The sequence below is a fragment of the Leptonychotes weddellii genome, chromosome 16 (genome assembly GCF_054177405.1).
Source record: "Leptonychotes weddellii isolate Sample4059 chromosome 16, ASM5417740v2, whole genome shotgun sequence".
NCBI lineage: Eukaryota > Metazoa > Chordata > Mammalia > Carnivora > Phocidae > Leptonychotes > Leptonychotes weddellii.
The window spans coordinates 8679310-8706398 of NC_138384.1; the positions used below are offsets into that span (position 1 = coordinate 8679310).

The following is a 27089-nucleotide window of genomic DNA, read 5'->3' on the forward strand; positions in this document are numbered from 1 at the left end:
GCACGTTCTGCATGGAGCACTGGGTGTTGTGCACGAACAATGAATCATGGAACACTTCATCTAGAACTAATGATGTAATGTATGGGGATTAACCTAAGAATAAAAAAAAAAAAAAAAAAATCCTCTAGTAGCAATAGTTAAAATATTTCCTACCAATGAAATTAGCAGATTTATTTATAATATTATTATATTGTTATTATGTTATATAAAGCTGATAGGAATATATATTCCTGCACCCTGAATACATGTTGTTTGAAGCCAGTACATTTGTGGTAATTTATTAAAACAGCAATAGAAAACTAACAGAGTCAGGTAATAAACATTCGCTCTTTTAAGTCACTAACTTTTGGGAGTAATTTAACAGCAACAGATAACTAATATATGGATCATGCTATGTGAGAAAAAAACCAAACACAAAAAGCTACATATGGAATACATGTATTCATGTAACATTCTGGAAAAGGCAAAACTCTAGAGACAGAAAAAAAATCAATGGTTGCCAGGGGCTGTGTGCAGAGGTGGGAATGACTACAAAAAGGCACAGGGGAAATTTGGGGGGTAAGGGAACTGCTCTATATCTTGACTGTGGTGACTCCATGACTGTGTGTTTGTCAGAACTTACCGAACTCTATTATTAGAAGGTGAATTTTACTATATGGAAAATGCAACTTAAAAAAAATGTAGAAACACAAGAGTGCTTTGTGTGCTTCCAAAGGCCCGAATCACAGCCCCAGGAGAAGGGACTGGTGTATTTGTGTGCTGACTGCACCTAGTGGGTCCACGGAAGTTGCGCCTATTCATCTCCGCATCTCTGGATCGACTTGCAGAGCACCGTGTGCCTGACCGGTGATGAATCCAAAACTGTTAAATCTGACTGAAGTCAAGTAAACTATGCATGGACTGTTTACGATGCACCTTGCCCCTGGTAGCAGCAAACACCTGAGAAGAAACATGTTAAAATCTACTTGCAGAGAGAACAGGTCAACATTAACGGTGTAGAGACGAGAGAATACTTGGCCCATGTCTACGGCACCCATGCTGACTGCTCCCCCGTCCTTTCAAAAGCCAGTTCAAACCCCTGTGGAGCCTTCCTGGACCACTGAACCCGTAGGAACGGCTCCTCCTCTGAATGTGTACAGCATTTAGCATCTGTGTAATTCCTCAGGCAACTCCTGAACCTCACTGTGGCAAGAACTCCCTGGAAGTCCTGACCAATAACAAAAATCCTTTCCTATGAAATTTTATGTTCATGCATAAGTGTTGTAACAGGCAGGGGTGCAGTTCCACAGTGTTGTCATCCTCTAAAAATATGAGAAGGTTCAATAAGCATCTATCTGAACACAGGGGTCTAGTAAACATGAACCGAGAGAGAGACCTAGACTTGTTCCTTGCCTGGGACAGTCATAGGATGTCAGTCTGAGGAAACGTTGCTGGTACTTCTTGGCACATCATTATGCTATTTTAATAATCATGGCAACCCATAAGGTAGACGGCATCATTACCATTTTACAGAGGAAAACACTAAGGTTCAAAATGTTTCTTGCCAAGTAGGTGAAGAAGCCAGAACTGAAACCTAGGAATATCTGCCACCAAAATCTTTTCTTAGGCAGGAAAACACAGAGGCTTTACAACCAGGGAATAAGGAAGGCTTGCTGTGTGGAGCCAGGGGCTTGAACACAGATAGTGGGCGATGTGAATGGCACCCCACACCCTGAACATCCGCAAGCAGCAGCGCTCTGATAAGGACGTTAAGAAATTAAACTCGAATAAAACGCCAGAACTTCAGCCTATCTCCAACCTGGCTCTCACCCAGGGTGACGGAATGTGTGCAGGTTCCTGGACAGCAGAGCAATTAGGGATGTATCACAGGACTTTCTGATCCTTGCTGACACACGGACACACAGTGCTTTCTTGCCTCACTCTACTTGTCCCCTTAGATGGACCTAAGGGGGTCCCTCACTCTGTCCCAGCTGTACCTTCTACACATCACAACCCACCCCGTCCCCCAAGGACTACTCATGACCCTTCTTGCTTGAAGAATCCTTGCTCCTCATCTGGAAGATGGGTACTATCTCCCTCTTCTGAAGTTCCTAGACACTTTCCTGGGACCTTTTACAAGGCTGACAACAGTGTGATTGACAGAAAGATATAACCAAAGGACACAAGGTCCTTCGACCTACGACCACTAGACAAATGCATGGGACAGGAGATCCAGCTGTTTCCCATGTTCCCTGACCTACAGGTCCCCGACAAGACACCAATCTCCTACTGACACGGACCCCTCGAGGGCCAGGATCCTGTCTGTTTCCTCCACAAACATCAATTGCCATTCTCAACCCTGCCAACTATTTTGAATGCTCATCAGTAACTGGCAATGACCCAACCCTAGCACTTCGTAAGAGTTTATTGTAAACAGAACATCAGCTTCTGAGCTGTAGCATCTCCCAGGAGGCTGGGGCTTCAATTCTGCCTGGGGTGTGTCCATTCCTACATTGCTTAACTCTTTGTGACACAATCCATCTGTTACCTTCACCAGCAGACTACAATCAATGTCCCTAGGAAAGAAGTCTTTGTTTGCCCAGCCTTTGTTTGCATGCAGTAAGAAGTAAGCCTTTTGTACATCAGGAATGAAGGAATTAATGCTCTGAATCAATGCTATTTTCCCAGTGACATTTGGTTTGCAAATCACATTCCGTAGCCATGTTTTACAATTTATTATTACCTAAAATATGGCAAAAGAAGAAGGGGAAAAGTGGATTGGTTTTAGCTGATCCATGAAGACTGAGTTATTTATGCTTTGAGGACAAGACCAGTCCGTTATGATCCAAGCAACCTAAGAACCATACATAATGTCAAACCTGAGCACAGAAAAGGTGCTTCGAGTCTATGAAGAGCAGTAGCAACCATCATGGGATTGAATTACAGTGAGGATTTGTAAACTGAATCATAACATGCTCCAGAAAACGAGACAGACCTTTACAAGCTAAATAAACACCCTGCGGAACATTAACACAATTGTGGCTTTGGGGGATTCCATCTCAGACACAGCAAAAGAATGAGCTAAGTGTAATGTTATGTAAAGGAAAATACTTTTCAATTCCTCCTTAAAACAGAATGTCACACCATCTGGGGCATTTCTCAAGCGAGCTGTGGGAATTCATACTATACGGAAATACTCTGAAATTCAAAAGAAAGGGCCTAAGGACCCAAAGTCCCAAAAACAACTGTTTCTCAGACTTACTAAGTATTAGGTTTTCTTTTTCTTCCAGAAAAGGGGGAGGAAAAAATTACTGTAGAATTCCAAGGTGGATCTCTGCTCAGATCACTAGGGCTGGCTTATTTTGAACTCACGGATGGCAGCATAAGCTAGAACACAGCCATTCTCTCATACAGCTATCTCCAGCCCAGTGAAGGTTCCAGACTCTCCAGCAGTCCACCAAGACCTCAACTGCCCAAGATGCAGTGTGCACACCAACAGTAAAAGTCAAGGGGACTTTAGGTGGTATATGGACAAACTTAAAAAAAAAAAAAAATGCTTGTTTATGGTAACATACTGGAAAAAAAAAAATAATCAGCCACTCAAACTCACAATGACAATAATGATTAAAGGGAAAGACAGTATCCACCTTGTTTGATAGTGGTAAAAATTAGAGAAAAATGTAAACTGCTTAACATCAGCTAAGAGATGGTATCTAAAACAGACTATTTTTTCTTGGCTGCCTATTTCCTAGACCTTGGCTACACTTTGGGGACATGCTATCTATCAATAATTCAGAGATACAAAATATGTATATAACTGTCTCCCATATTTATAAAATACCTATACTTGGTTTCCCATGTTCTTACCCGATATCTCTGGTAGGTAAGAGCCTCAATAAATATGCAAGGAAATCAAGCAAATAAAACAAGAGAAATTGGAACACATAAAATCAACATCAGCTTAGGTGGTCAGTGACTGTCTAGCTGTGCTTCTAAAATTTGAAGGATCCACATGTTTTCAGAATTTAAGGACACCATCAAGTATTAACGTAATAATTAACCCAGAGTAGATTCTGCTGTTAAGATAACCCAGCTACACTTTTCTTTTTTCTTTTCCTAAATTGGACTAAAGAAAATAATCCAAACCAATCAGCAGAAATAGAGCAGAGCACTGGCTGTATCCCAGGAGACCACCAGGAATTTTTCATTTCATGCACCATTTACAACTTCTTATAGTGAATTCCAGAACATCAGTACATACACTTAACAGAAAATAGAAATACTCTTGTTTCGTTATTTCCTTAAATTTTTGCCTCATGTCCATTACCTTGATTATATTTTCTCATCCTATCATATACCGGCCCAGCAGCAAAATCTCAACCTCACTGATTCTAAATGGGGCAAGATGTACAACACGAAAATACCTACATCTCTTGCCAAGGGGGCATTCTAGGAAAAATGCATCAATTTGGTAATTATGCCACTAAGAGCACTTAATCCAAATAACATGATATCTCAAATGCAGGTCTGACCCTTTGGTGTTAATGGTCCACTTGTTTCCAAGTTTCACTCCTGCCTTTGCATTCAGTACTTTATTGCCCTGTGTTCTGGCTCCCTGGGAATATTTAATAAATTGGACAATGATAAGCACAATAAGGATGGAAGAGTGGGAAAGGTAAGGATAAATTCAACCACACTCATAAGCCAGTAACTTCACTTGAATGTAGCTCCTACAGATTGAGAAAATGCAGATGAACCAGAGTCTCTCTTGGCAAATTCCCACTTGCTCATCTGACAAATGAATGATGGTCATGTCCCACAGAAATTCACTCATGATATGAAAGAAGTTTTGGGAGGCCAAACTGGAGTTCAATAAAGGCCACAAGGGAACTCAGAGAATGTGAATATTATTCATATGAATTCGGGAATGGAAGAAGCTGGTGGACGGGGAGGCAGGGGCTGGGATTATTTAGAAGAGGGAGCTGGTTACTTTCTCCGTGATGCTCAGTTTTCTCGGACACAAAAAGGAGAAAGTCACAACAGTGGGCTAGAAACCCCTGAAGGGCTGAGCGTGTCTCTGAAGTCACCCTTGTGCTCCCACAGCCAGCGCCATGCCCGAGATGCAACAGAAGTTTGGAATTACGGAATGCTTAAGAATCAAATAAGATCGTGCTGGTGACAGAGGTCTGCATCCTTGCTCACATGACTCAAGCACTGCATGCACACAGTCAGTACTTGGGTTTTAACCCACGGAGCCTCTCTCTGGGTCAGCTTCATCCACAATGCAGTCATTTATGCACCACCTGCCTAATTTTTGTCAAATGTAAGGACCACCTATTCACTTAAAAAAAAAAATGTACTGGAAACCAACACATCTGTATTTCTCAGTCTTGTCCTTTGCAAAAACAGCTGCTGAGGAGAGTTGCTGCTCTGGTTTTAGTTTTTAAAAATTAGTATGTGTTAAGATAAATACAATATTTGCCTGTGTCCATCTTATACATAAACAGCGATGTGAGAACTTTGGGAGACTGCTCGATGGCTCACAGAGCTCATGCAATTTGGCTGCCTAGCAGTGGGAGTAATTAAATGAACAGTGCATGTGGCCTTAGAAAACACATCCATTACAAAGAAATCAGAATTCTCCAGGACACCTGAGTGAAGGACTAGAGCCAGCAGTAAATTATTTGGCCATCCCTACTAAGAACACATTTGCCCTCACAACTAAAAACAATGCCTTCTCTCTTTGACTATGATTTCCTTGTGGGGGTAGGGGGTGTCCTTATATCCATACCAAGCAGAGTGTAGTACAGGACCCTGCTTATAGGGGATTCCTGGCATTTGTCGACAAGGTTAAAATAATACCTGGGCATCTTCTGTAAGTAAAATGCATCCCTCCAAGCATTCTATTCTGTTGACAAGTAGGGAATATAAAGTCAATGAAGAAATAACTTGCCTTTCTGAAAACAAATTAGCATTCCTTCAAATTAAAATTACATTTTATGGCCATAAAGTAATATTAAGCATTACAAGTCATTATTTATAAACTTCTGCAATACCAACCTGTTAAATAAATTCTGCTAAATTCTGCTAAAAAATCTTGGGAACATTCATTTTTTAATATATTTATAGAACAGCTGTCTAAGCAGCAGATGATGATTTCATTACCATTATGCAAAAGAGCTTATTTAAAATATACCTTATATGGTCACAGTAAAGGGAGCGGGTTTTAATGTAAGATGGCAGAGGTGAACTTACATGGACATCAGGGAAAAAAAACTTAGTTGGGGAATGTGTTTAAGTGCATGGTCAAGTCACTCAAACAATAAAACATCTCATGCATTTTGTACATTCCCTTGCCAATGAGGACTCCTGCCTCTGTTTTGCCTAGAGATATATGGAGCTGTAATCGAGTTCAGAAAGCCCCTGACAGCCATGTGCTGCCATTCAGACCTGCAAGATTCCATATTATGATAAAAATTAATGTACTCTGACATCTTCTGGGACTCCCTGGGCCCTGGGAATAGCTAATGAAGAAATACAACCTTGCTGGAGAACAGCACACAGCTCTGGAGTTAAGGATTAATTCAGATGTGGTAGCAGTGTGGCCCCTGTCATCAGCTGTAAAGCAACCAGACCCCAGTGCCAAAGGGAGTCAGCCATGATTGGTCAGAATTATTCCCTGGGTCAGGAGAGGTCAAATAAACAAGAAGCTTTACAAAATAATTGAGCCCAAGTTGGAGGCAGCCTATCACTTTGTGAGAGCGGCTCTCTTCTTAAACCAAAAAAAAAAGGGTAACTGCAACATTTGGTGCCTCATACTGGCTGTGATCCCGGACTTGAAGACTTCTTCCCAGGAGACATGCTTCCTAGGCGATTACAAGACCACTGGGCGAGTCCCTCAAGAGGGACTCAGAAAGGGTCTTGGTGTTGAGCGTGGGAGGAATACTGGTCCCCAGAGACTTGTTTCACTGTCCCCACCAGCCTACCACCCAACACCTTTAACCTCCAAGTATCATGATTTCCCCCAAGAAGGCAAGGCACTGGGAGTAACGTTCATGGCAGCATTATTCATAATAGCCAAAAAGTGGAAATAAGCCCAATGTCCACCAACTGATGCATGGATCAACAAAATGTGGTCTACCTGTGTAACAGAATATTATTTAGCAATGCTATAAAAAGCAATGAAGTGGTGATCATGCTATGACATGGATGAACCTTGAGAACATTATACAAAGTGAAAGAAGCCAGTTGCAAACGACGACGTATTGCATGATTCCACTGACATGGAATGTCCAAAAGAGGCAAATCGGCTGACAGAAAAATTAGCAGTTGCCTAGGGCTACAGTGGCGGAGGGAGGTGGGAAATGACTGCTAAAGAGCACAGGCATGGTTTTCTTTTTAGAGCGATTAAAATGTTCTGGAATTAGGGGCGCCTGGGTGGCTCAGTTGGTTGAGCGACTGCCTTCGGCTCAGGTCATGATCCTGGAGTCCCGGGATCTAGTCCCGCATCGGGCTCCCTGCTCGGCAGGAAGTCTGTTTCTCCCTCTAACCCTCCCCCCTCTCATGTACTCTCTCTCTCTCTCATTCTCTCATTCTCGCTCTCTCAAATAAATAAATAAATCTTTAAAAAAAAAATGTTCTGGAATTATTGGTAATGGCTGTACAATTCAGTGGATAGAATAAGAACTACTGAGTCGTACACTTTAAAATGATCAATTTTATGGTATACAAATTATATCTCAATTACAAAAAATCCCGGGGTTCGGAGAAACCTACCCTGACATTCTCAGAATGAGTTAGGTGGCCTCCAACTGGGCTCCTTCCCCTCCCCCAGTTGGGGCAGCTGTGGCTTAACCACTCTCCAGACCCCGTCCACCTTTATCCTCATATTTCCACCGTGAACAGAAAATGATACTAACTCAAGATATAGCAAGTTCAATGAAAATAAGGTTATTTTTTTTTAATTAATAGGTTACACAAAGCTACATCATTTAACTTTGTGACATTATTTCAACCTATTATTGGAATCTTAACATGTCAGATTGAATTTATTTCTAACAACTAAATGTTGGCCATTTTTTTTAAGATTTTATGTATTTATTGTACAGAGAGAGAAAGAGCGAGCAGAAGCAGGGGGAGTGGCAGGCAGAGGCAGAGGGAGAGGCAGGCTCCCCACAGAGCAGGGGGAGCCCGATGTGGGACTCAATCCCAGGACTCCGGGATTATGACCTGAGCCGAAGGCAGGCGCTTAACCAACTGAGCCACCCAGGGGCCCCAGCCATTTTTTTAAAAGATTAGGTTGAAATTTTCATTTTTTTTTTCTTTCTTTGACATATTAGTCCCTGAATTTTCTACAAACCATGGCATTATTTTGCATTTTTTAAGACTGATTAAATAAGTTTACTTATATGCAATGCATTCCTGTAAAGCACCTAAAATTTAAGTTATAGAAATATGTTTGATGACATAAAAAATGCCCATATAAGAGAATATATGTCACATAACCCCTTCCCACCCACTAGGGTGGCTACAATAAAAAAACATGGCTTTAATTTAAAAAGAAAAAGAATGGGGGGCCTGGGTGGCTCAGTCGGTTAAGCATCTGCCTTTGGCTCAGGTCATAATCTCAGGATCCTGGGATCAAGCCACACATCAGGCTCCCTGCTCAGTGGGGAGCCTGCTTCTCCCTCTTCCTCTGCCTGCTATTCTCCCTGCTTGTGCATGCTCTCTCTCTGTGAAATAAATAAGATCTTAAAAAAAAAAAAAGAACACTAACAAATGTTGACGAAGTTGTGGAGAACCTGGAACCCTCGGACACTGCTGGGAGGAACGTAAAATGGTGTAGCAGCTGTGGGAAAGTTTGACGGTTCCTCAAAAAGTTAAACATAAAGTCATCACCTGACCCCACAATTCCACTTCTGGGCATATACCCAAGAGAAATGACAATATGCATCCACACAGAACTCTGTACACAAATGTTCACACAAGCATTATTCTTAACAGCCCAAAAGCATAAACGGCCCAAATGTTGATCAAGATGTTGAATGAATATAGCAAGTATGATATCAATACAATGGAATCTTATTTAGCACTAAGAAAGACTGGAGTACCAATACATGTGGAACATGGCTGAATCTTGAAAACATTATGCTAAAAGAACCCAGACACGAAAGGCCACAAATCCAGAGACAGAGACAGGAAGTAGATTACTGGTTGCCAGGGAGGTGCTGGGAGTGGGGAGGAACTGGAGAGTAACAGCTAATGTGTAAGGGGGTTCGTTTAGGATGATGAAAATGTTCTGGAATTCAATCGTGGTAATGGTTGGACAACCTGGGGAATATACTAAAAACCAATGAAGTGAACACCTTAAAGTGGTGAATTTCATGATATATGAATTATCTCTCAATAAAAAATGAATAAAGAATTTTTTTTCTTTTTAAGAATCTACGAACACAGAATAAAAATGGGTACATCGAAATGTCAACATGGATTGTCTTGGATGGTGGAATTATGGTTAACTTGTGCTTTATTCTGTATGTTTCCCCATAATTTCAAAAATGTTCCATAAGACTTATATAGTGTTTTTAAAATCTACAAAAAAAAAAAAAAGAGAGAGAGAGAGAGTGGTACATTTAAAAGAAAAAGTTACCACCATATCCTCTGTGTGGAACACCCTTTCCAGAGAAGCGGTATGGCCGCATTCAGGGAATAAAGTTCGACTGTCCAGGGGTCTGGTCTCAGCACTGCATTTTCTGAGCAGTTACATAAAACACAGAAAGCACAAGATAGGACCTGGGAGGAACAAATGTGTGTGGTGGGGAGAAGAGCCACCTTCACTAACTTAAAACCTCAAACGCTGGCATCATCTATCAAATCCCTCTCATAAAGGGGCACATCCCCTGGGGCGGACCTCCGCCCCTGACCCCTGGCTTCCTTACTCTGAGGTCCAGGAGCCTCCCTGCAGGTGCCCCACCTCCCTAAGCTTGCTGCACTGGGCTGTGAAGGAGGCGAGAGCGGGCATAGGTGCCTTTTACCGCTCTTCTCCAGACATGGATACACCCTTGACACATAAACACTATCGCTTTTCAACCTCAGAATGCAGCTCTGACCCTCCATTATACTCCATTTCACGGATGAGGAAACCTAGGGTCAGAGAAGCAAAGTAACTTGCTCAGAGTCCTAAGCTGTCAAGACAGGATTTGAACCTGCGCTGGTCTGACACTACAGTTGATGGTGGTCTGTCAGAGATCTCTGTCAATGCTCTGAGCTATGTTAGGGGAGGGGATGATAGCAGAAGGGGTGAAGCAATTATCCCTGCAGAACTCCGGGCAGGCAAAAAATAACTAAGACTCCAGACCCAGCTGTTAGGAGGGCAGTGCTCAGTGCCCCACCCACGGCAGCTCTTGAGAACCACCTGGGAAGCTTCTGAAAGTCCAAATGCCCAGGGGACATCCCAGACATGGTGAAATCAGAATGCGAGTAGCAGCCAGGCATCAGCATTTTTAAACAACTGAGCTGAGAACCACTGTGACAGTCCCTTGGGAATTTGGAGTTCTGATGTGGGAAATTGAAACACCTCTTTCTTTTTAGGCGGCAGACATTTTGCCCAGATCTGCTTCCCAAAGCTACATCGTTTGTCAACTTTCCCACTCCTTGTACTTCTCAAGACAACCATAAACCTTTTCTTCTGTTTTTGGTTATCAATTATTGCATAATGTCAGCTAAAATATCTACTTGATTACGAGTTGGTGACTGAACCTTAACAGCAGAAGCTTTTTAAGGGCAAAATAAGAACTCTGCCACTAATGGAGAGGGTCAATTTATATTTCCTGGATGACAAGGGATTGGGTAGATTTGTACGAAATGAAGAAAACAAAGGACTCACAACATTAAAAACACAGCACAGTGACAAGTAGTTCAACTGAAAATATAATCTTCCTTGGGGATTTTCAGCAGGCTGCCACAGTGTAGCACCGCTGATTTATTTCAAATGTATATTTGAGTTTTTAGGCTGACAAGAATTAGCTTCTTGACAACGTACTGGGGAAAAGAGATGGTTCCTGCATTATTAAAATGTGATTTCGGTGTGATTTAAGCACAAGTCCCCAACATGTCAATTATGTAAAAGGAGAATTCCAACGTGACAGTGGGAATGGTTGGAAAGTGCAAGGAGAAAAACCAAGCTGGAGTCACGAGCCAAGATGGGACATAAAATGCTCAACCACAGACACTGAAATGCTCTTCCCGAGTCTTACACAAACCAGAGCTCTCAGAGGGTAATCACAGACTTGCTGCGTCGATGACTAGGGGGTGGTCTCAGCGTGGGCCAAAGAAAAGGCCTGGCAGAGCCCAGAGGGGTCGATCCCTGTCCACGCCAAGTGACGCCAGCCTAGCTCGGCCACGTGGTCTGCGCCACTCCAGCAAAGTCCTGGCTCCTAACAGGCAAAGGTGTCCATGGTTTCCTAGAAGGGAACTTTTATGGGGTGTTTTGCCTGAAATAACTACTATACATAAGATTACTTTAAAATTTGTTTCCCAAGATCTTTAAATGCATAACCTCTATACCACCCATGGAAGTATCAGTTCAAGAACCGTAAATGGCTGAGAATCAGCACGTTAAAAGCAAAGTTCGGGTCACCAAATGAAACTGTGTGTTTCTGTTTTTGTCCTTCTGTCCTCCCTCCCATCCATTACCCACCCACCCATCCCATCCATCCACTTTCATGAGTTATTATAGGGCAGTATACGTAATAATTGCAAAGGATGATGATAATGATAGCAACAACCATGGTGATACAGCTAAAATTTATTAAGTGTTTATTAGGTATCAGGTAGGTACTATATTTTAGAAACATTATGTTCTTTAATCCTCTCAACCACCCACGATGGTATTATCATGATCTCCCACTTTCACTGATGAAGAAACTTAAGATCAAAGAGGTGAAGGAATTTGCTAAGGTCCCCATGTTAGTAAGGTAAGGAACAGAGATCCAGAGCTAAAACAAAGACGAATTAGCCAAGGTTCCTGCCTCTGTGGGGCTCAGCCTAACGAAGAAAAATCAATACAGAAAAAAAGCATCCTCAAAATATTCAAGCGTGATGGTTGTGTGTGGTGTCGACACTCCACAAAGTGACTTGTCAATTCAACCATGAAGGGGAGAGGAGGGAACATGGAGGCTCTGTAGAGGATGGGACCAAGTCATCCCGTGAGCAGGTGGAGGACAGGTAGGAGGGAAGCGGCACAGGTCAGGAGTACAGGCCCAGAACCAGGAGGCAGAACTTCTAAGGATGTCTGTAAGCACAGTATAGAGACACGGGGCTGGGAGGACACAACTGTAAATGAAGGTGCAGAAGGGGCCAGACCCCAGAGGACTTGGGGGGCCATGCCAGCAGATGCAGCCTTTACAGTTCAGGTCACAAGACACCACCAAAAGGTTCTTCCACAGGACAGTGTCAGGGCTGGGTTTGGGTTTGAGAGTTATCACTGGGGCAGTTCAGATGCATAAATAGTAAAATGACCCTTTGGTCTTCTTCTGTCTACCTGATCAGCATCATTATGAGGACAAGTAGGAAGTAAGAGGAAATGAACACTGACATTTGGAGTAAATGTGCAAAGACAATTGCAAACAAGAGTAAATAGTTGTCATTTCTTTTTTTTTTTTTTTAAGATTTTTTATTTATTCATTTGAGAGAGTATGAGCAGGGAGAGAGGCAGAGAAAGAGGGAGAAGCAGGCTCCCCGCCGAGCCAGGAGCCCGATGTGGGGCTCGAACCCAGGACCCCGGGATCATGACCTGAGCCGAAGGCAGACGCTTAACCATCTGAGCCACCCAGGCGCCCCAATAGTTGCCATTTCTGCTTAAACTGACTCCACAGAGAGACACTTCTATATATTTGGTGGAAAATAGTCTGAGTTCCTTAACTGAGGGGAGGAGCCTCTCTTCCACTGGGTTTGTTTAACCTCCTTTCCACATATTTCAGCAAAACAATTTGCTCTTGGTGATAGAAAATTGGCTGGAAGGAGCATCTCCTTCAACCTTGAAGTGACCTTAATAATTGTCCCAGTAGGCAGGCGTTGTCATCCATCCTATTAATGGGACAAATTGCCTTCGGAGGCAATGCGTCCTACATGATGCATTTCCCAAATGAGACAGATCTTTCTGATTCTCCAGACTACTGTCTAAGCTGAGCTCAGTGGCAGCACACATTTTTGGACCAAGTTCTAGTTTTACTATCTAGTAGCTAGCATGACCTTGATCTAGGTCCTTAATCTCTTTAAGCCTCAATATCTTGATCTAGGAAATGTGGCTGATCACCACATTAGGATGAACCATAAGGCACTGCCATTCGTCTACCATTTTTGACCTACCCTCTGGGTCCTAGTGAGGATAAAATGGGATGACATATAAGTGTCATCAAGCTGTGCTTGACACATAATAAATAGGTGATAAATATGAGCAATTACTGTCATCAGCAGCATTACATGGTTCCAAGCCCCAATTAGGACTTCAGTGTCTTCATTATTTAAATAATACTTAGTTGTCTTAGTTGACCTGCTTTCCCATATGGTGGTATTTCCAAACCTCAGCACAGCACACTGTTCTCCTCAAACTCTTATCTCTTCTTCCAGCCTCTAAGTATCAAAGAGTACTGCAGAGTATCCGCAGAGAGTTGAAATTAACCAAGCACACAAACATTGGCCTTACTTACATATCTTGACCAGGCCTAACATAATCCATTTTCTAAGAAAAAAAGCCATGTATTTCTCATAATAAGACAAGATGCTATTAACATGAGTTACATTTCAAGAGAGTGGATTCTGGCCCAAGGATTAGCAAACCACAAATCCCAGACCAAATCCCAACTCCAACCTACTTCCTGTTTTTATAAATAAAATTTTATTGGAACACAGAAACACCCAGTCATTTACAAGTTCTCAGTGGCTACTTTCAAATTACAAAGGCCTCACCCAACAATCAAGATGCACTCAACACTAGTTGCTACAGAGACCATCTGGCTCATAAAGGCAAAAATATTTATATAGTTATTTATATATGTACCTGATTCTTTATGGAAAAACTTTGCTGACTTGTACCCTAATCCAGTGATTTAAGTGGTCATTGTTGAGCACAGCAATAAAATTAATATTACTTGCTAGAGCCATGGGTTATGTATACATTGGTGGGATGGTGAGTGTAGGAGGAGGTAGCCACAGAGTAATTGTATCTGTCCTCCAAAGCTGGGTTTTTATTTTTCCTGGAAGGGAAGATTTTTTTGTGTGTCTTCAATTAACATACATCACTTTGATGTCATGAAACATGATAGTGACGGCTGAACAGAGAATTCTGTTGGGAAATCAAAACTGTTTATTTTGCAAACATCGTTGTGGTTAATTCGAACACAGTTTTGTGTATTCCTTAGCTGTGATGACTTTTGATGATGCCAAAAGGCTCACTGAATTTTTTTTCTGACAAATTTAATTGCACCGTGGCCTCTAATTAATGTAATAAATATTGTTCTCCACTAAGGATATGTTTTTGAAGATAGTCATCATGGAAAGCGATCAAAAAATCTTAAGCCTCAGGACTATTTTAAGAGAGAAATAAGGCACGGGAGAAGTGAGATGGCGAATGGTTTACTGCCAGTGTCTAGCCCAGTTCCAGGCACCATTATAAGCATTGAATAAATAATGAAGTAAGGGGGGGAAATGAAAAAAATACAAAGAAAAGGAGGGGAGCAAAAGGCAGATGAGGTACTTTGGTGCCCCAAAACACACAGGCTAATTATTTTCAGTATGTGCCACTATACCTTCCCAATGTACCTGTATATTCAAAGCAGTATGTTCTTACAGCAACACTAATCATCTGGAAAAAGTGCCTAAAGCCAAGGGAAACAGATGTAGCAATAGCAAAGAAAATAGAGTCTAGCCATTTACTCTGAAAGGGAACTGCAAAGCATCCCTCAAATCAAGGGCTTTGTAAAGAGTAACAAAGAGCAGGGGGAAAATACTCAATAGAGTAAGAAGTACTCTGAGATCCTCAGTGGAGCATCACTATAGCGATGATCATTTCTGCTTGGCTCTTGTGATGCTTCTAGCTTGTGGGCAATGTAAAGCTCATTTTCCCTCTGCTGTTAATTGCCAGGAATCTCAAAGCTCATTCTTAGATCCAATGTTTAAGGATTGTAAAAGTCCTTATGAGAGCCATACTTCCACTAGGACCACATCTTACAAGTCCAATTCATCCCCTTTTCCTATTCAAGTAGATTTCTTATTTCTATTTTATCATACTGTATGTATTCTTAAAAACCTCTCAGATCATTTTAGGATCAAGATAAGAAAAATACATGTTAATAATACTCATAGGCACAGTGCACTGAGATGTCCCTGGTTATTCCATGCATTATGGCACTCCTCTCCAAAACCATAAAAAAATGTATGTGATAATCTACTTCACATAGATCTGGAAAGCAAGGCACAGAGATGCCAATAGTTTGCCCAAGGCCACACAGCTAGTAAGGTAGCAGAGCTGGGATTTATATCTAAGTACTGTTGAGCCACAAAACTCTATTCTTTCCACACCAGGGGCTGGCACACTATGGCCCTTGTGCAAATCCAGCCCATCTCTTCTTCTAAATAAAGTTTTATTGGAACACAGTCATGTTCACCCATGTCCATGGCTGCTTTCACGCCACAAAGGCAGAGCTGAGTAATTGCAACAGAGATCTTAGGGCCTAAAAAGTCTAAAATATTTATTCTCTGGCCCTTTAAAAAAAGTTTGCCGACCCCTGCATTACACTATACTACTTTGAGTCACTATTTTTGTTTAACAAGAAATGACAGTATGTAAAATGTTTTTGAAATTTTTAAAAAGAATTATATTAAAAGATGTCTAAAGAATTAAATTTCAGAGAGAAGAAATTTATTTACAAGGGAATTGTTCTTCCCTGATATTTCTAGATATATTAAATGTTTCACAATATAATTTTTCAATACCCTAACATGGAAAATGTATGGGATGGGGAAAAACTGTAGACTTTTTAAATTTTTCCCTAAAAAGTCATAATTAAGATCTAGATTTAGAGATTTCATTACAGTTAAAATCTGCCTCTCCTTTTCTCTTTTCTTTTAGTTCGTACTGTGTAGAAAAGCAAAGCAATATGATCCTTTGCTAGGCAAACCAGAAATGGATTTCTAATGTTGAGCAAAGAGTAATGCAGATATGTTGGCTAAAACATTATTCTTAAAATTAAACTGAGAAGAAAAAGAAAGATTAAGCTGTAATTTACACATCGGTCTTCAGGGTAATTTATCCCTCAAAATGTAGAATTTATTTATAATTTATGGCACACCCACTTCCATAGAAGGATTTGAGACAGCAAAATTTGAAATAAGGATCCAAGAATATTATATCTGGGGTTAGTAGATTCAAGTTCTGAAAGTAATTTAGTGAAAAGTAAAAATAAATAACTTTGTTAAAGATTGTCCCCCTCAAATGTTTAAAAAATAAAGAAAACTGTTCTCTTAGCACTTTTTTTAAAACATCAGTATTCTATATTATTTCCTAAATGAAACAAAGTCTAATTTCCTTAAATTATACTAGAGACAAAAAGTTGAGAAGGCAAAGTAGAAATCCATGATCAAAAATGAAGTTCTAGAAACCATCAGAATTGTATATATTATTTTAATATGAACTGAGTATCAATTTCAATTAATTTCCAGAACAAATCAAAACCCTTGGTCAACATTGTAAGAGTTGATTGGTACCTGGGATCCAAGCCAAGAGTTTCCTGTGTTAAGTGCCATTACCAATTTTCAAAACTCCAGGATTGGAATCCAGATGTCCATTATTTCAGGAATATCCGGAACTCAAACTTTCTAATATCTTCTGAAAAAAGGAAAAATATCTACAGAGCTTCTGGTTCTAGTAACTGTCAAACTGTTCCAGGCCCTGCTCAAAATATGCATGTTTCAGTGAGCTAAGCAGCTAGAAACTAGGAATGAAAATGTACAAAAGCGCCCCAAACAACGGACTATGGTTGCAGAGTGCGTTAGCAAAAATGTCAATATTTGGTCTGAATGATTAGTAAAGGTCCCAGCTCCTCATACTCTGATGGATGCCTCTGCCCGCCAGGCAGTGTGGGGTCTGGCTGCTGTCTGGGATTGCAGTTTAAACAAAATTTCCTTCAAAATTCAGTTTGGTTGGGACTTAACCACAAGCTCGGGCTTGGAACTTTCCAGTAATGCCCAACATAACCCGACCTGAGACACACTGGCCGACCACTACCCCCACTAACTCTGGGGAGAACTGCCTGGAAGCAGGCAGAGGACTCCTGGCCTGACCACCCAGAAGAGTGCGAGAAGAAGAGCCGAATGAATGAATGCATGAGGAAGTGGGCAGAAGCTTTCTTCTGTGCTGTCAGGGTGTGCCACGCCCAGGAAAGCTGGTGTTGGCAAGCAGCCACGCATGTCTTCTTGATGGCAGACTACACCACCACCCATGCAGCACTCTTGCCCAAGAATTAAATGGGCATTGGACCAAGCTCTAGACTTAGCTACACTTCACAAGAAATTCAGGAGACAAGAGAACAAAAGAACATGTTCAGTGGCACCATGGGGATGCAGTTCCTGAAGTATAGGATAGAGAAAACTCTCGAGGGCAACCCTGTCAACAAGTAAGCTGAATTAAAAAAAAAAAAAAAAAATTGACGGGAAACCTACAGATTAAAGCGTATATATTGTGTTTGAACAAGCAACTGATTTAAACAAACTGAAAGAGAGCATGGAAATGTTTGTTTTTAATGGTGTTAAGCTGCTAGATTGTGGAGCCACTACCTCCACAGGTCCATCCCAGTCCAGGAATCCGTGCTGAAACGTGGGACCGAAGTGTGAGATGTAGCAAGAAGAGCGGTTATGGATTCAGACTGGATTGTTCTGGATTCAGACACAATTGGGTTCAAACTGGGAATCCACCACTGGCTGAAGTTGGAAAAGCAATTTAGCCTCTCTGTGAAAGACTGGAGACTTTCAATTTGTAAACTAGAGAGAAAAATGACTAATGCCTAGGGTGGCTGTAAGAAATTAAAGAGAGAATTCACTTATAAATGCTGAGCACCCTGCCTTGCACAGAATAAAAAGCAAGCTGGCTAGCAGCTTTTATTTTGTTTAATCATTATTAGCGGCACTCATTCTAAAATAGCCTCCCGCCCACCACCTCTTCCCCAGCCCGGAAAAAAGAAGATATCCCAGAGTAGGCTGAATGTACATCTCCTCCTGCTAGAAGGCAGATGGAGGGTAGGACAGGCTGCGCCTTCCAGCAGGGTTTGCATCTAGCATCTGTTTCTACCTTTCCCTGTGTCGGGCTACACGACACGTCGCCTCTCCCAGTGCAGGGAGGCACACATGAGCCGGAGCACAAACCGGGCGGAAATACACACAGGAGCGAGGAGGCAGACAATACTTCTGGCGTGCTCACAGGCTTTAAAACAGAACAGTAAATGGGGGTGTCCACATGGAATTTCAGTGTGAGGGTTTTTCCTCTCCTTGGTCCAACAGCACAAAAGGAGATTGGTTCTGAACTGGCAGGCTTTCTTTCATTTGTCATTATGTTTTACACACAAGCAAATTTTCATGTCTGAAGATGGGAGGTGATGAGAAGCAGGAGGCTACACGTGGTTTTTGGCAGCCCAGCCACCTGCACTTAAATTCACTTCTGACAGTGCTCAGAATCTAAAGACCCGTAAGTACTAAACTGTCATCTGCCTATCCAGGAGAGATTTCACTTTGGCAGTATTTCAAGAGTAAAATCACTCACTTTTTTATGCATATTTTCGCCACCACAATATTTCTCTAAGCCGTGTAAAAGACTGGATCTCGAGAGACATATAAAAAGAGCTTTCTGGTACAGGGTTTTGCTAAAAGGAAAATCGCCTTCGTTTCTGAACGTAGAAGTACAAAAATTCAGTCATTTGCTAAAATCTAGGATTAGGGCAAAATGGGTGATAGCTTTCTCCAAGAGTTTGAGGTTGCTGATTACAAAAGGCAGTTGAATTTGGTAATTTCTGAACTACTTGAACTAACGGTCCTGCTATGACTTGGAAGATGGTTCTGTTACGTAACAGTTGGCGCGCCTCAGCCATACTGCTGCTCCCAGCACGGGCTGAGCCAGGGACCAGAGGAAGCACAGAGAGGACGCACCGTGGTCAGGGAGAGCGTGACAGTCAGAACTGGAGGGAAGTCCCAAGGCTGCTCCCAGTCTGCCAAGTGACCCTGCCAGAGTCACTCACTGTCTCCGATCTCAGTCTCCACTGCATTTCTAGTGAGAGACAGGGCCGCATGGTGGGTGAGCAGGAGGCCTGGAGGGACTACCGCGGAGGCTCTCAGGCCCCCCACCCCCTGCTTCCCACCTGTGGGCCCTCAGATAACCCACCTTCCCCGTCTAGTCTTGCTCTCCTCATCTGTATAACAGAATAAGAAATAGCAGCAAATCAGAAAATGCACGCAAAGGGTTCTCAGTGTGTGGCCCCTAACAAGCACTGGATAAATGAACTGCTACCGCTCACTGCTGCTATTATTATTATTATTACTATCCTTCCAAACAAGCCCAAAAACAGTAGGTCGAGGAGTCAGCCCTGAGCAATAAAAGTGCTTGCTGGCCCCTGAGATTATAGCTTCTAGTCTGAGGGGAAGTGGGTTTCCAGGGGACACCACTCTCTTCCCAGAGCCCAGAAGAGGGGCTGGGGCTTTGGAGGCACTCACCGAATGTGTGTGAAGTGAATGAGCAAGTGGATAAATGAGCAATGCATTTATACACAAGCAAATGTCTTCAAAGCTACTGCTGTACCCTGAACTGACCTTTAGCAAAAATCAAAGGCGATTTTCCTTTTAGCAAAACCCTGTACCCTGAACCGGGAGCTCCGGAAGGGGCTGGCAGCCACCAAGTGGCAGACGCCGTGGAGAGCACACACAGCGGGCTCGCCCAGGTCTGCTGGCTCACTACGGACATGACCCGACTGTTTGGTGAGTTCACGGCCTGCATTTACGGGGACAGTGCAACTCCACTCAAGACTCTGACTTTGTATTTCAACCTCAAGGACTCAGGCCGCTTGCTAAAAGGCTTTAGAGAACAGACTTCCTTGCAGCATAAAAGAGCAGAGTGAGACACTGAGGCACACTCAAGAGGCGCTGGCCACTGGCCAGCACTGCAGGCCCAGATCTACATAGTACTTTCTGAATATCTGGTTTAAATGCCTCCGCATACATCCATCATCTGCTAGGAGAACCATAAAACCAACACTCCCAGCATAGCCTAACCCCAAGACAAACTGTCATTTATCAGCATTCTCCCAAATTCCGTCATTCTGGTGCCACTTCTAAAACTATCTTATCCTTGGCACCACCTGTACTGTTATTAACTTAATCCTCGTGTTTAAATCAATTCACTAAAATAAATAGATAAATAAATAGATAAATAAATAAATAAATAAATGCAGTTATTTTTTTTTAAATGAAATTTAAACTGCTATGTTAAATGAGAAACCAGTATTGCTTGCCCTCAATATGAGGGAACCATAAAAATAAACACTTGGAAACAAAATATTGTAATTAAAATGGAGCTAGCCACCACTGCTTTTCCCCATCTCTGGTCTGAGGTCTGCTCTCTCTGTTAGAAAGGGAGGTGGCATGTGATGGCATAAACACTTGCCAGCCCCTAGCGAGGGCTTCCTCCTTCGGGCATTTTGAAAGACCAAAAGAGAAGGAAAGAAGAATAACTGTCTCACAACGTGGGTCCATGTTTTGGAGCCATGTTCACACATAACATAAAATCATTGCAGATGTGGAAACGGTAGAACTTCCTCATGCTCTGATTCTCGGCCCCCTTGGAGAACTGGATAAGTAAGGCTACTCGTTCCTGGTCGCAGTTAAAATATGCTTTTCCTTGATTCTGAGATGCACTGCAAAAATGTGAGTAATCAGGATGCATCCTACAGATGCATCAGCTCGCTTTTATTAGCCACTCTTACTAGTGCTTGAATAGTGTCTTTCCTTTTTTATTGGGGGAGCTGTTATTAGATTGATGACACATCTCATAATGAGGGTGACTCAAGAAGTCAAGAAAATATGGTATACCTTAACGGGGCCAACATAAATGAGCCTGCTGTTGGACACCAGGACAACACAACAGCCTCGCATTTGTCTTCTCCCAATTGTGTTCATCTGATAAAGACATTACAATAGCAAGATATTATGATCTATAACCCTCCACTGGAACACTCACAGATTCTTGGCCTTGAACGCTTGAGCAAAATGTTGCACACTACGGAGCAGAGCGAGGTCCAGGGTCATTGCTTCTACCTTGGCTTTGTGCTGGAACGAGAGAAAATAAAAAGAAATGATAAATAACAGCAAGTTTAGTTCATGGTATCAAGTTACAGTAAATGTGTTATGGAACATGTTGGAATTCCCCTGTTTAATATTAGACGCCCAGAGAGAATATAAATCATTGGAATGAATGGAAGAACAGGGCTTTTACTGCCAAGTTTGGGAGGATGTGAGACTGGGAATCTACTAAAACCACAGGCTGGGGTTGTGCTGTCTCACTCAGCGCACAGAGAAGGCTCCAAAGGGTCTTCAGGCTCACATATCTCCTCTCAATCTGCGTCCTAAAAAAAAAAAAAAAAACCCGTAAAAATAGGGGAATGCAGGACAAAGCCTGGCTCTTGCAAGAATTCAGTAGATGATATTTTCATCTCAAAAGCTGCCATCCAGGTTCTGAAATGATTCCACTGAGCCTGTGTCAAAAATTAAAGATGATTCATTTAGAGGGCGCCTGGGTGGCTCAGTTGGTTAAGCGACTGCCTTCGGCTCAGGTCATGATCCTGGAGTCCCGGGATCGAGTCCCGCATCGGGCTCCCTGCTCAGCAGGGAGTCTGCTTCTCCCTCTGACCCTTCCCCCTCTCATGCTCTCTCTCTATCTCATTCTCTCTCTCAAATGAATAAATAAAATCTTTAAAAAAAAAAAGATGATTCATTTAGAGAAAGTACAAAAGCAGGCAAAACTCATTTATTCCAATGGACCCTGAGTGACCTAGATCCCAGAGAGACCTCTGGTTTCACAACCCAGAAAACCCTACAGATAGGTGGGGCACACGTGGATAATAAGAATGACTACTGGGCTGGGCGCTTACATGCACCATCTTGTCACATCCCCACAACTGAATGGGTTCTACTTTCCCTATTTTACATGTGGTCTCTTGTAAGAGATCCCAGAGCTAAGAAGGGTTGGAGGCAAGGATTCACCACGTCAGTCTGACACCAAAGCCCACGTTCCCTCCTTGACAGAAACTAGAAGGCCAGGAGCATCAGGATTTGAAGCAATCATATTCCATTGGACAGTGTCCTAGCACAATTCTGGAAAGATGAGGGTTGCCTTTCAGACTTGCCCCATGTTTATGGGGCACTCCCGATTTTTAAGTCTGGCTGGCCTGCAGGGTATGCAATTAAATACTATCACTTCTTAGACCTATCTCCTCCAAAGCATGTACAGCCAAGAATGCTGGGGCCACCTGCCTGTTCAGGTAAGGAAAGTCCCAGAAAACAAACGGCAAGCCTGGGAAATGCTACGGTGAGACTGGGAGACGAATGGTATGAAGGGGGATGCAAACGGCACTGCGGAGCACATCCTCCACCTCAGTAGCCTTATTCAGGGAGAGGCCCAAGCTGTGCTGAGATGCTTAGGATATCTGTGGCAGTTTGAATTGGCCGCCTAAGTCCTGGGCTGGAACCAGGTCCCAAGCCTTGAATAATAAGCATCAGGCAGCTGGGAGGCCAACTGACTTTGGGCCATTTAACATTTCTGAGCCTCAGTTCCTCATTTATAAAAGGAAAATATTAATTATCTTCTCACAGACTTGTGAGAATGAGTGTAAAGCACCTAACATCCAGTCTGGAAGAGAGAAGGTATTTAATAAACTTGACTAGAAGTAGGTAAGATATCTAGTGTGCCAAACTCCTTCCGGTCTGCAACAAATGGTGGTTTGGGTGAGCTACAGTGCAGAACGGTGGATGGAATGATATTAATGAAGACCGCATCGGACCAGTTCACTGTTAGATCCCAGAGGATCCAGGGCATGTCTCCTAACAGAGCCCGGGTTTAGGGAAAAGGGTGTAAGATGATTAAATGACTACCCCAAACCCTAAAAGGCATATAGGTGGTGAAGGCAAGTTGACCAATGTAGACTGAATTTCCTTGGGTAACAGTGGCAGGTGCACAAATGTGCCGATTTTGGAAGAAGGAGAAGCATTTAACCTGTGCCAGGAAGAGGGTTAAGTGCCAACACATGGGTTTTGTTAGGAGTTTCCTAAGACCAGAGAATAGTAGAGCGGGAGGGTCCATGGTGACTTGGGGTCACACCCCTTGTCCTACAGAGAAAGATACCACCAACAGCAGAAATTAACGCATTTGAGTGAGGTTGTACCGTGTAGAGAGCCTGGACCTCCAGACCAGGAGAAAAACCCCACTCACGTTCTGTCTGCATGGCTGATAACTGTTCGATGACTCAAATCTCTTTGGCGTACCAAGTCTGTCAATGGCTAACTTTTAGTCCCCATAGCGAATAAAGTGGCCTTTCACCCCCATTCTACCCCCTCTGACCCCAGCCTTACTTCACTTAGAGCATGATACTCAATGCCACACAGAGAATCTTACAGAACTTTGAATGTATCACAAGAGGAAAGCCAGATACTCATTCTGTTGGGGAGGCGGCGGTGAAGACATCGTTCCTCTCAGCCAAGCCCCTTAGGGAAACCCCACGGGATATGCAGGCTACATATCACAAAAATGCATATACATATTTCACTAATAAAACAGGAAGAACATTCCCAGATGGTGACCCCAAAGCAACTTCCAAAGAAAATGATGGCTCAGCCAAGTGGGCCAGTACATCCTTCTGTATGTGTAACTTACAACTGGTAAGTTGTCTTTTGGTCCTCCCCCTTCACTTTAAAGTACAGAGCTGCCACCACCAATAAGAACAAAATCAGAACATACACATCCAGAGGGAACAAGGGGTCACAAGCCACTGACTAGTTCAACAGACTAATCCACAGGCTGTGGGTTCCTAGGCTCCTGGGGACAGTGATTCAAGTCCACACACTATTACCCAGGTAATTCTCCTGCCCCTGGCATCAGGTTTCCTGCTCCTGCTACTGACCCTGTGAAATGCAGAGAAACTGTGTGCAATCTGGTAAGTTCACGGAAGAAAAAACACACAGCTTTTAGAATCAGGGTGTGTGTGGTGTGTGTGTGTGCAAGCGTGCTGGGGTGGGGGGCGCTGCTCTTCTGACTGTCTCACAAACCTAACAACACAATAGACATGTTTATCATGGGATGTGCTTGAAACGGGAACACAGTGGCCAAGGCACTGCAAACAGCATTCATTTCTGAGGGATAAACTGCTGCGTGCTAGGTGGAGGCAAGAGGCTCTGTTCGCCTGTGTGAGCTTTCCTGCCACGTCTGGCCAGGAATCTGGGACTGACCACAATGCACTTCCCTGGTTTAACTCATAAACTTTCTGTTGTTGTTAACTTCGATTTGGAACCAGTTACAGACTCACAAGAAGTGGCAAAAATAGCACCAAGAGTGCCCTGCCTCCCAGCACCAACAATGGTGACATCTTACTCATGTCTATAGCACATTATCAGAACCAGAAAATCGACAGTGGTGCAAACACAGTTCATTAGACCACAGACATTCCCTGGGCTTTACCAGTTTGGGGATGTACTCAATTTCTTTTATTTGGAATATCTTTGTGTATAAATCTATGACAATTTATTCTATATATAGATTCATATAACAATCACCACATTCAAGATACAGCCTGTTCCACCACCACTATAGAACCGGTGGGTTTTTTTAATTAAGAGGTGTTAAATTAGCATTTGCCATCTAGAACATAAGAAGTTTGGGCTTTCTTTGGACAGGGTTTACTCTTTGGATTGGCAAATCAAACACATATACAAAGTCCCAGCTTAAAACCCCTCTGTAGCTTAGAATGGCCAATAAGATACGGTCCAGCTTCCTTAGTATGGCTCACGTAACTGCCTCCATACCAATCAGGAGGATGTGCTTCAGTATCCTTACTGAACAGCTCCCAAACCTCAGTGTCTTAAAACAATCAAGGATCACTGCTCACTCACACTTCATGCCCATCCCAGGTCGGCAGGACCATGTTCATCGTGGTTAGCCAGGGACCCAGGCAGATGGGGCCTCCATCTTCTGTAACATCACTAGCCTCTACAGTGTGGGGAGGAGAACGTGACAAAGTGCACACAGGATTGATCTCAAGGCCTCCACCCAGCAGTACAGATGTCACTTCTGCTCAGATTTTGTTGGCAGAGCAAGTCATGTGGTTATGCTTAGCTTCAGAAGGTGCAACCCTCCATGTGCTCAAAACTATATATGTATATGTATATATGTATTTCTATATTTGTATTTCTATATATATAGTGGAAAAAATGGAAATTTGTGTGTGTATTATATATATATACATATATATATGTATATATAATGAAGAACGGTAACGACTCACACACAGTCCATGACTTTGCCCTTTCTAGGGTTATTTAAGGCTACTTCCTACTTTACACTTTCATTAAGTACAGAAAAATTTAGAAAAGAAAGATGAATACAGACAAACAAAAAGCATCCATAATCCCACCAACTCCAAAATAAACTATTAACCTTGCATATGTCCCTCGCTTCTTCTTTGCCATCTAGATAGATCCATCCATCCATCCATCCCACCACTCAGCTTTCTTTAACAGGAAGAACTTCATACCAAGAGCTTTGAATCTAAAAATGCTATAAAATGCCTCTCTCAACCCTTCTCCAAATCCTCACTCTTCTCTCTAATCACACCAGTACACAATCTTCTCATCTCAGGCAGAATAAGAATGTAAATTTATTTTAAATTATGTATACAGATGCTAGTACCCATTATTTTAAAACAGAACTGCGCAGGTGGCATCCCACACGTGAAGCATCAGGCAACTTCTAAGTAGCTGAGAAGCCCACCTGCTCCCGACACCCGGGGCTCAGCCAGAAAAGCAGAGTAATTAAGCAACCCACATACTCTTCCTCCATTTCCCTGGGATCTGAGGACACTTGCTGGTGGCACAGTTTATGGACACCCTCAATAGATCAAGTCTTATTGGTTTATTCTTTATTAAGTTCCAAAATCTGCCTCGTGATTCAAGAGTCTGTAAATGCCCAACCAAAGGGACTGCTTGCTGCCACTACAGAAGAGTGATCTCTCATATCATTTTATGACTATAAACCAGCCACGTGTGACTCAGATGTCATATGTGAACCATATGGGGACCATGCAGTATTTAAACGGAGAAGTGGGGAGACACTGTGATCCACAGCAGAGCCAGGCTGACCTGTGGCCACAGCCCAGCATGACCACAGCAACAGCAGCATGACGTCAGGACAGCTATGTGAATGCTCTCGGCCTCAGCTGCCTCAGTGGAAAATGGGCATTTGCCTTGTGTGGTTAGAGTAAAAATGAGATATGCTGTATATAAGGCCTGGGACACTTAAATAATAACTACAATAATCATTATTTGGAAGGCCACTGCTAAAACGTGTTTTTCAATAATAAAGCATATTAGTAATTGTGGTCTCCCTTCTTTATTTCATAAAATTAACGTAAGTAACTCAGAGAAAGTTTGAATAGCAATTCAGCAATGGAGGATGATACCTGACCCCAAAGGAGGAGGAAGGGGGCTTGCTGAATCCCCCTGAGCCCATAGTAATCCAGTTTCCAAATTCGATAAGTGATTTGAACCTAAAGGTGTTGGTGAAGGCCATGGACTCAAGCTGTACCACCTGAGTCCAGCACGGACCAGATGGTAAGGGTTATGTCTCCCACTTGTGCATTCAGCCTTCCCTTCTATACAACAGAAGTCAACAGGGGCCTTACCAGAAGTGAGGTAATATATGCAAAGCACTTAGAATAGTGCCTGACTACTTGGCAAGTATTCTGTAATTGTTAGCAATGAATGTCCTTATTGTGAGTGTTTTTGTTGTCATTCTTACCACTGTCAGCACC

At 42.6% G+C, this 27089-nt stretch overlaps 1 protein-coding gene across 5 annotated transcripts in view; it reads right to left on the minus strand.

Moving 5' to 3' along the window:
• The window catches only part of WWOX (WW domain containing oxidoreductase), a 918520-nt gene that overhangs the window by 666315 nt on the left and 225116 nt on the right, over window positions 1-27089 (minus strand). For all 5 annotated transcript variants that reach the window (XR_014140793.1, XM_081806336.1, XM_081806335.1 and 2 more), the window contains exon 6: window positions 21254-21342. Coding sequence is in view for 4 of the 5 variants with exons in the window: in XM_081806336.1 (XP_081662462.1) it covers window positions 21254-21342 (89 nt within the window). In the remaining variant the exon portion in view is untranslated. The remainder of the gene's footprint in view (window positions 1-21253; window positions 21343-27089) is intronic.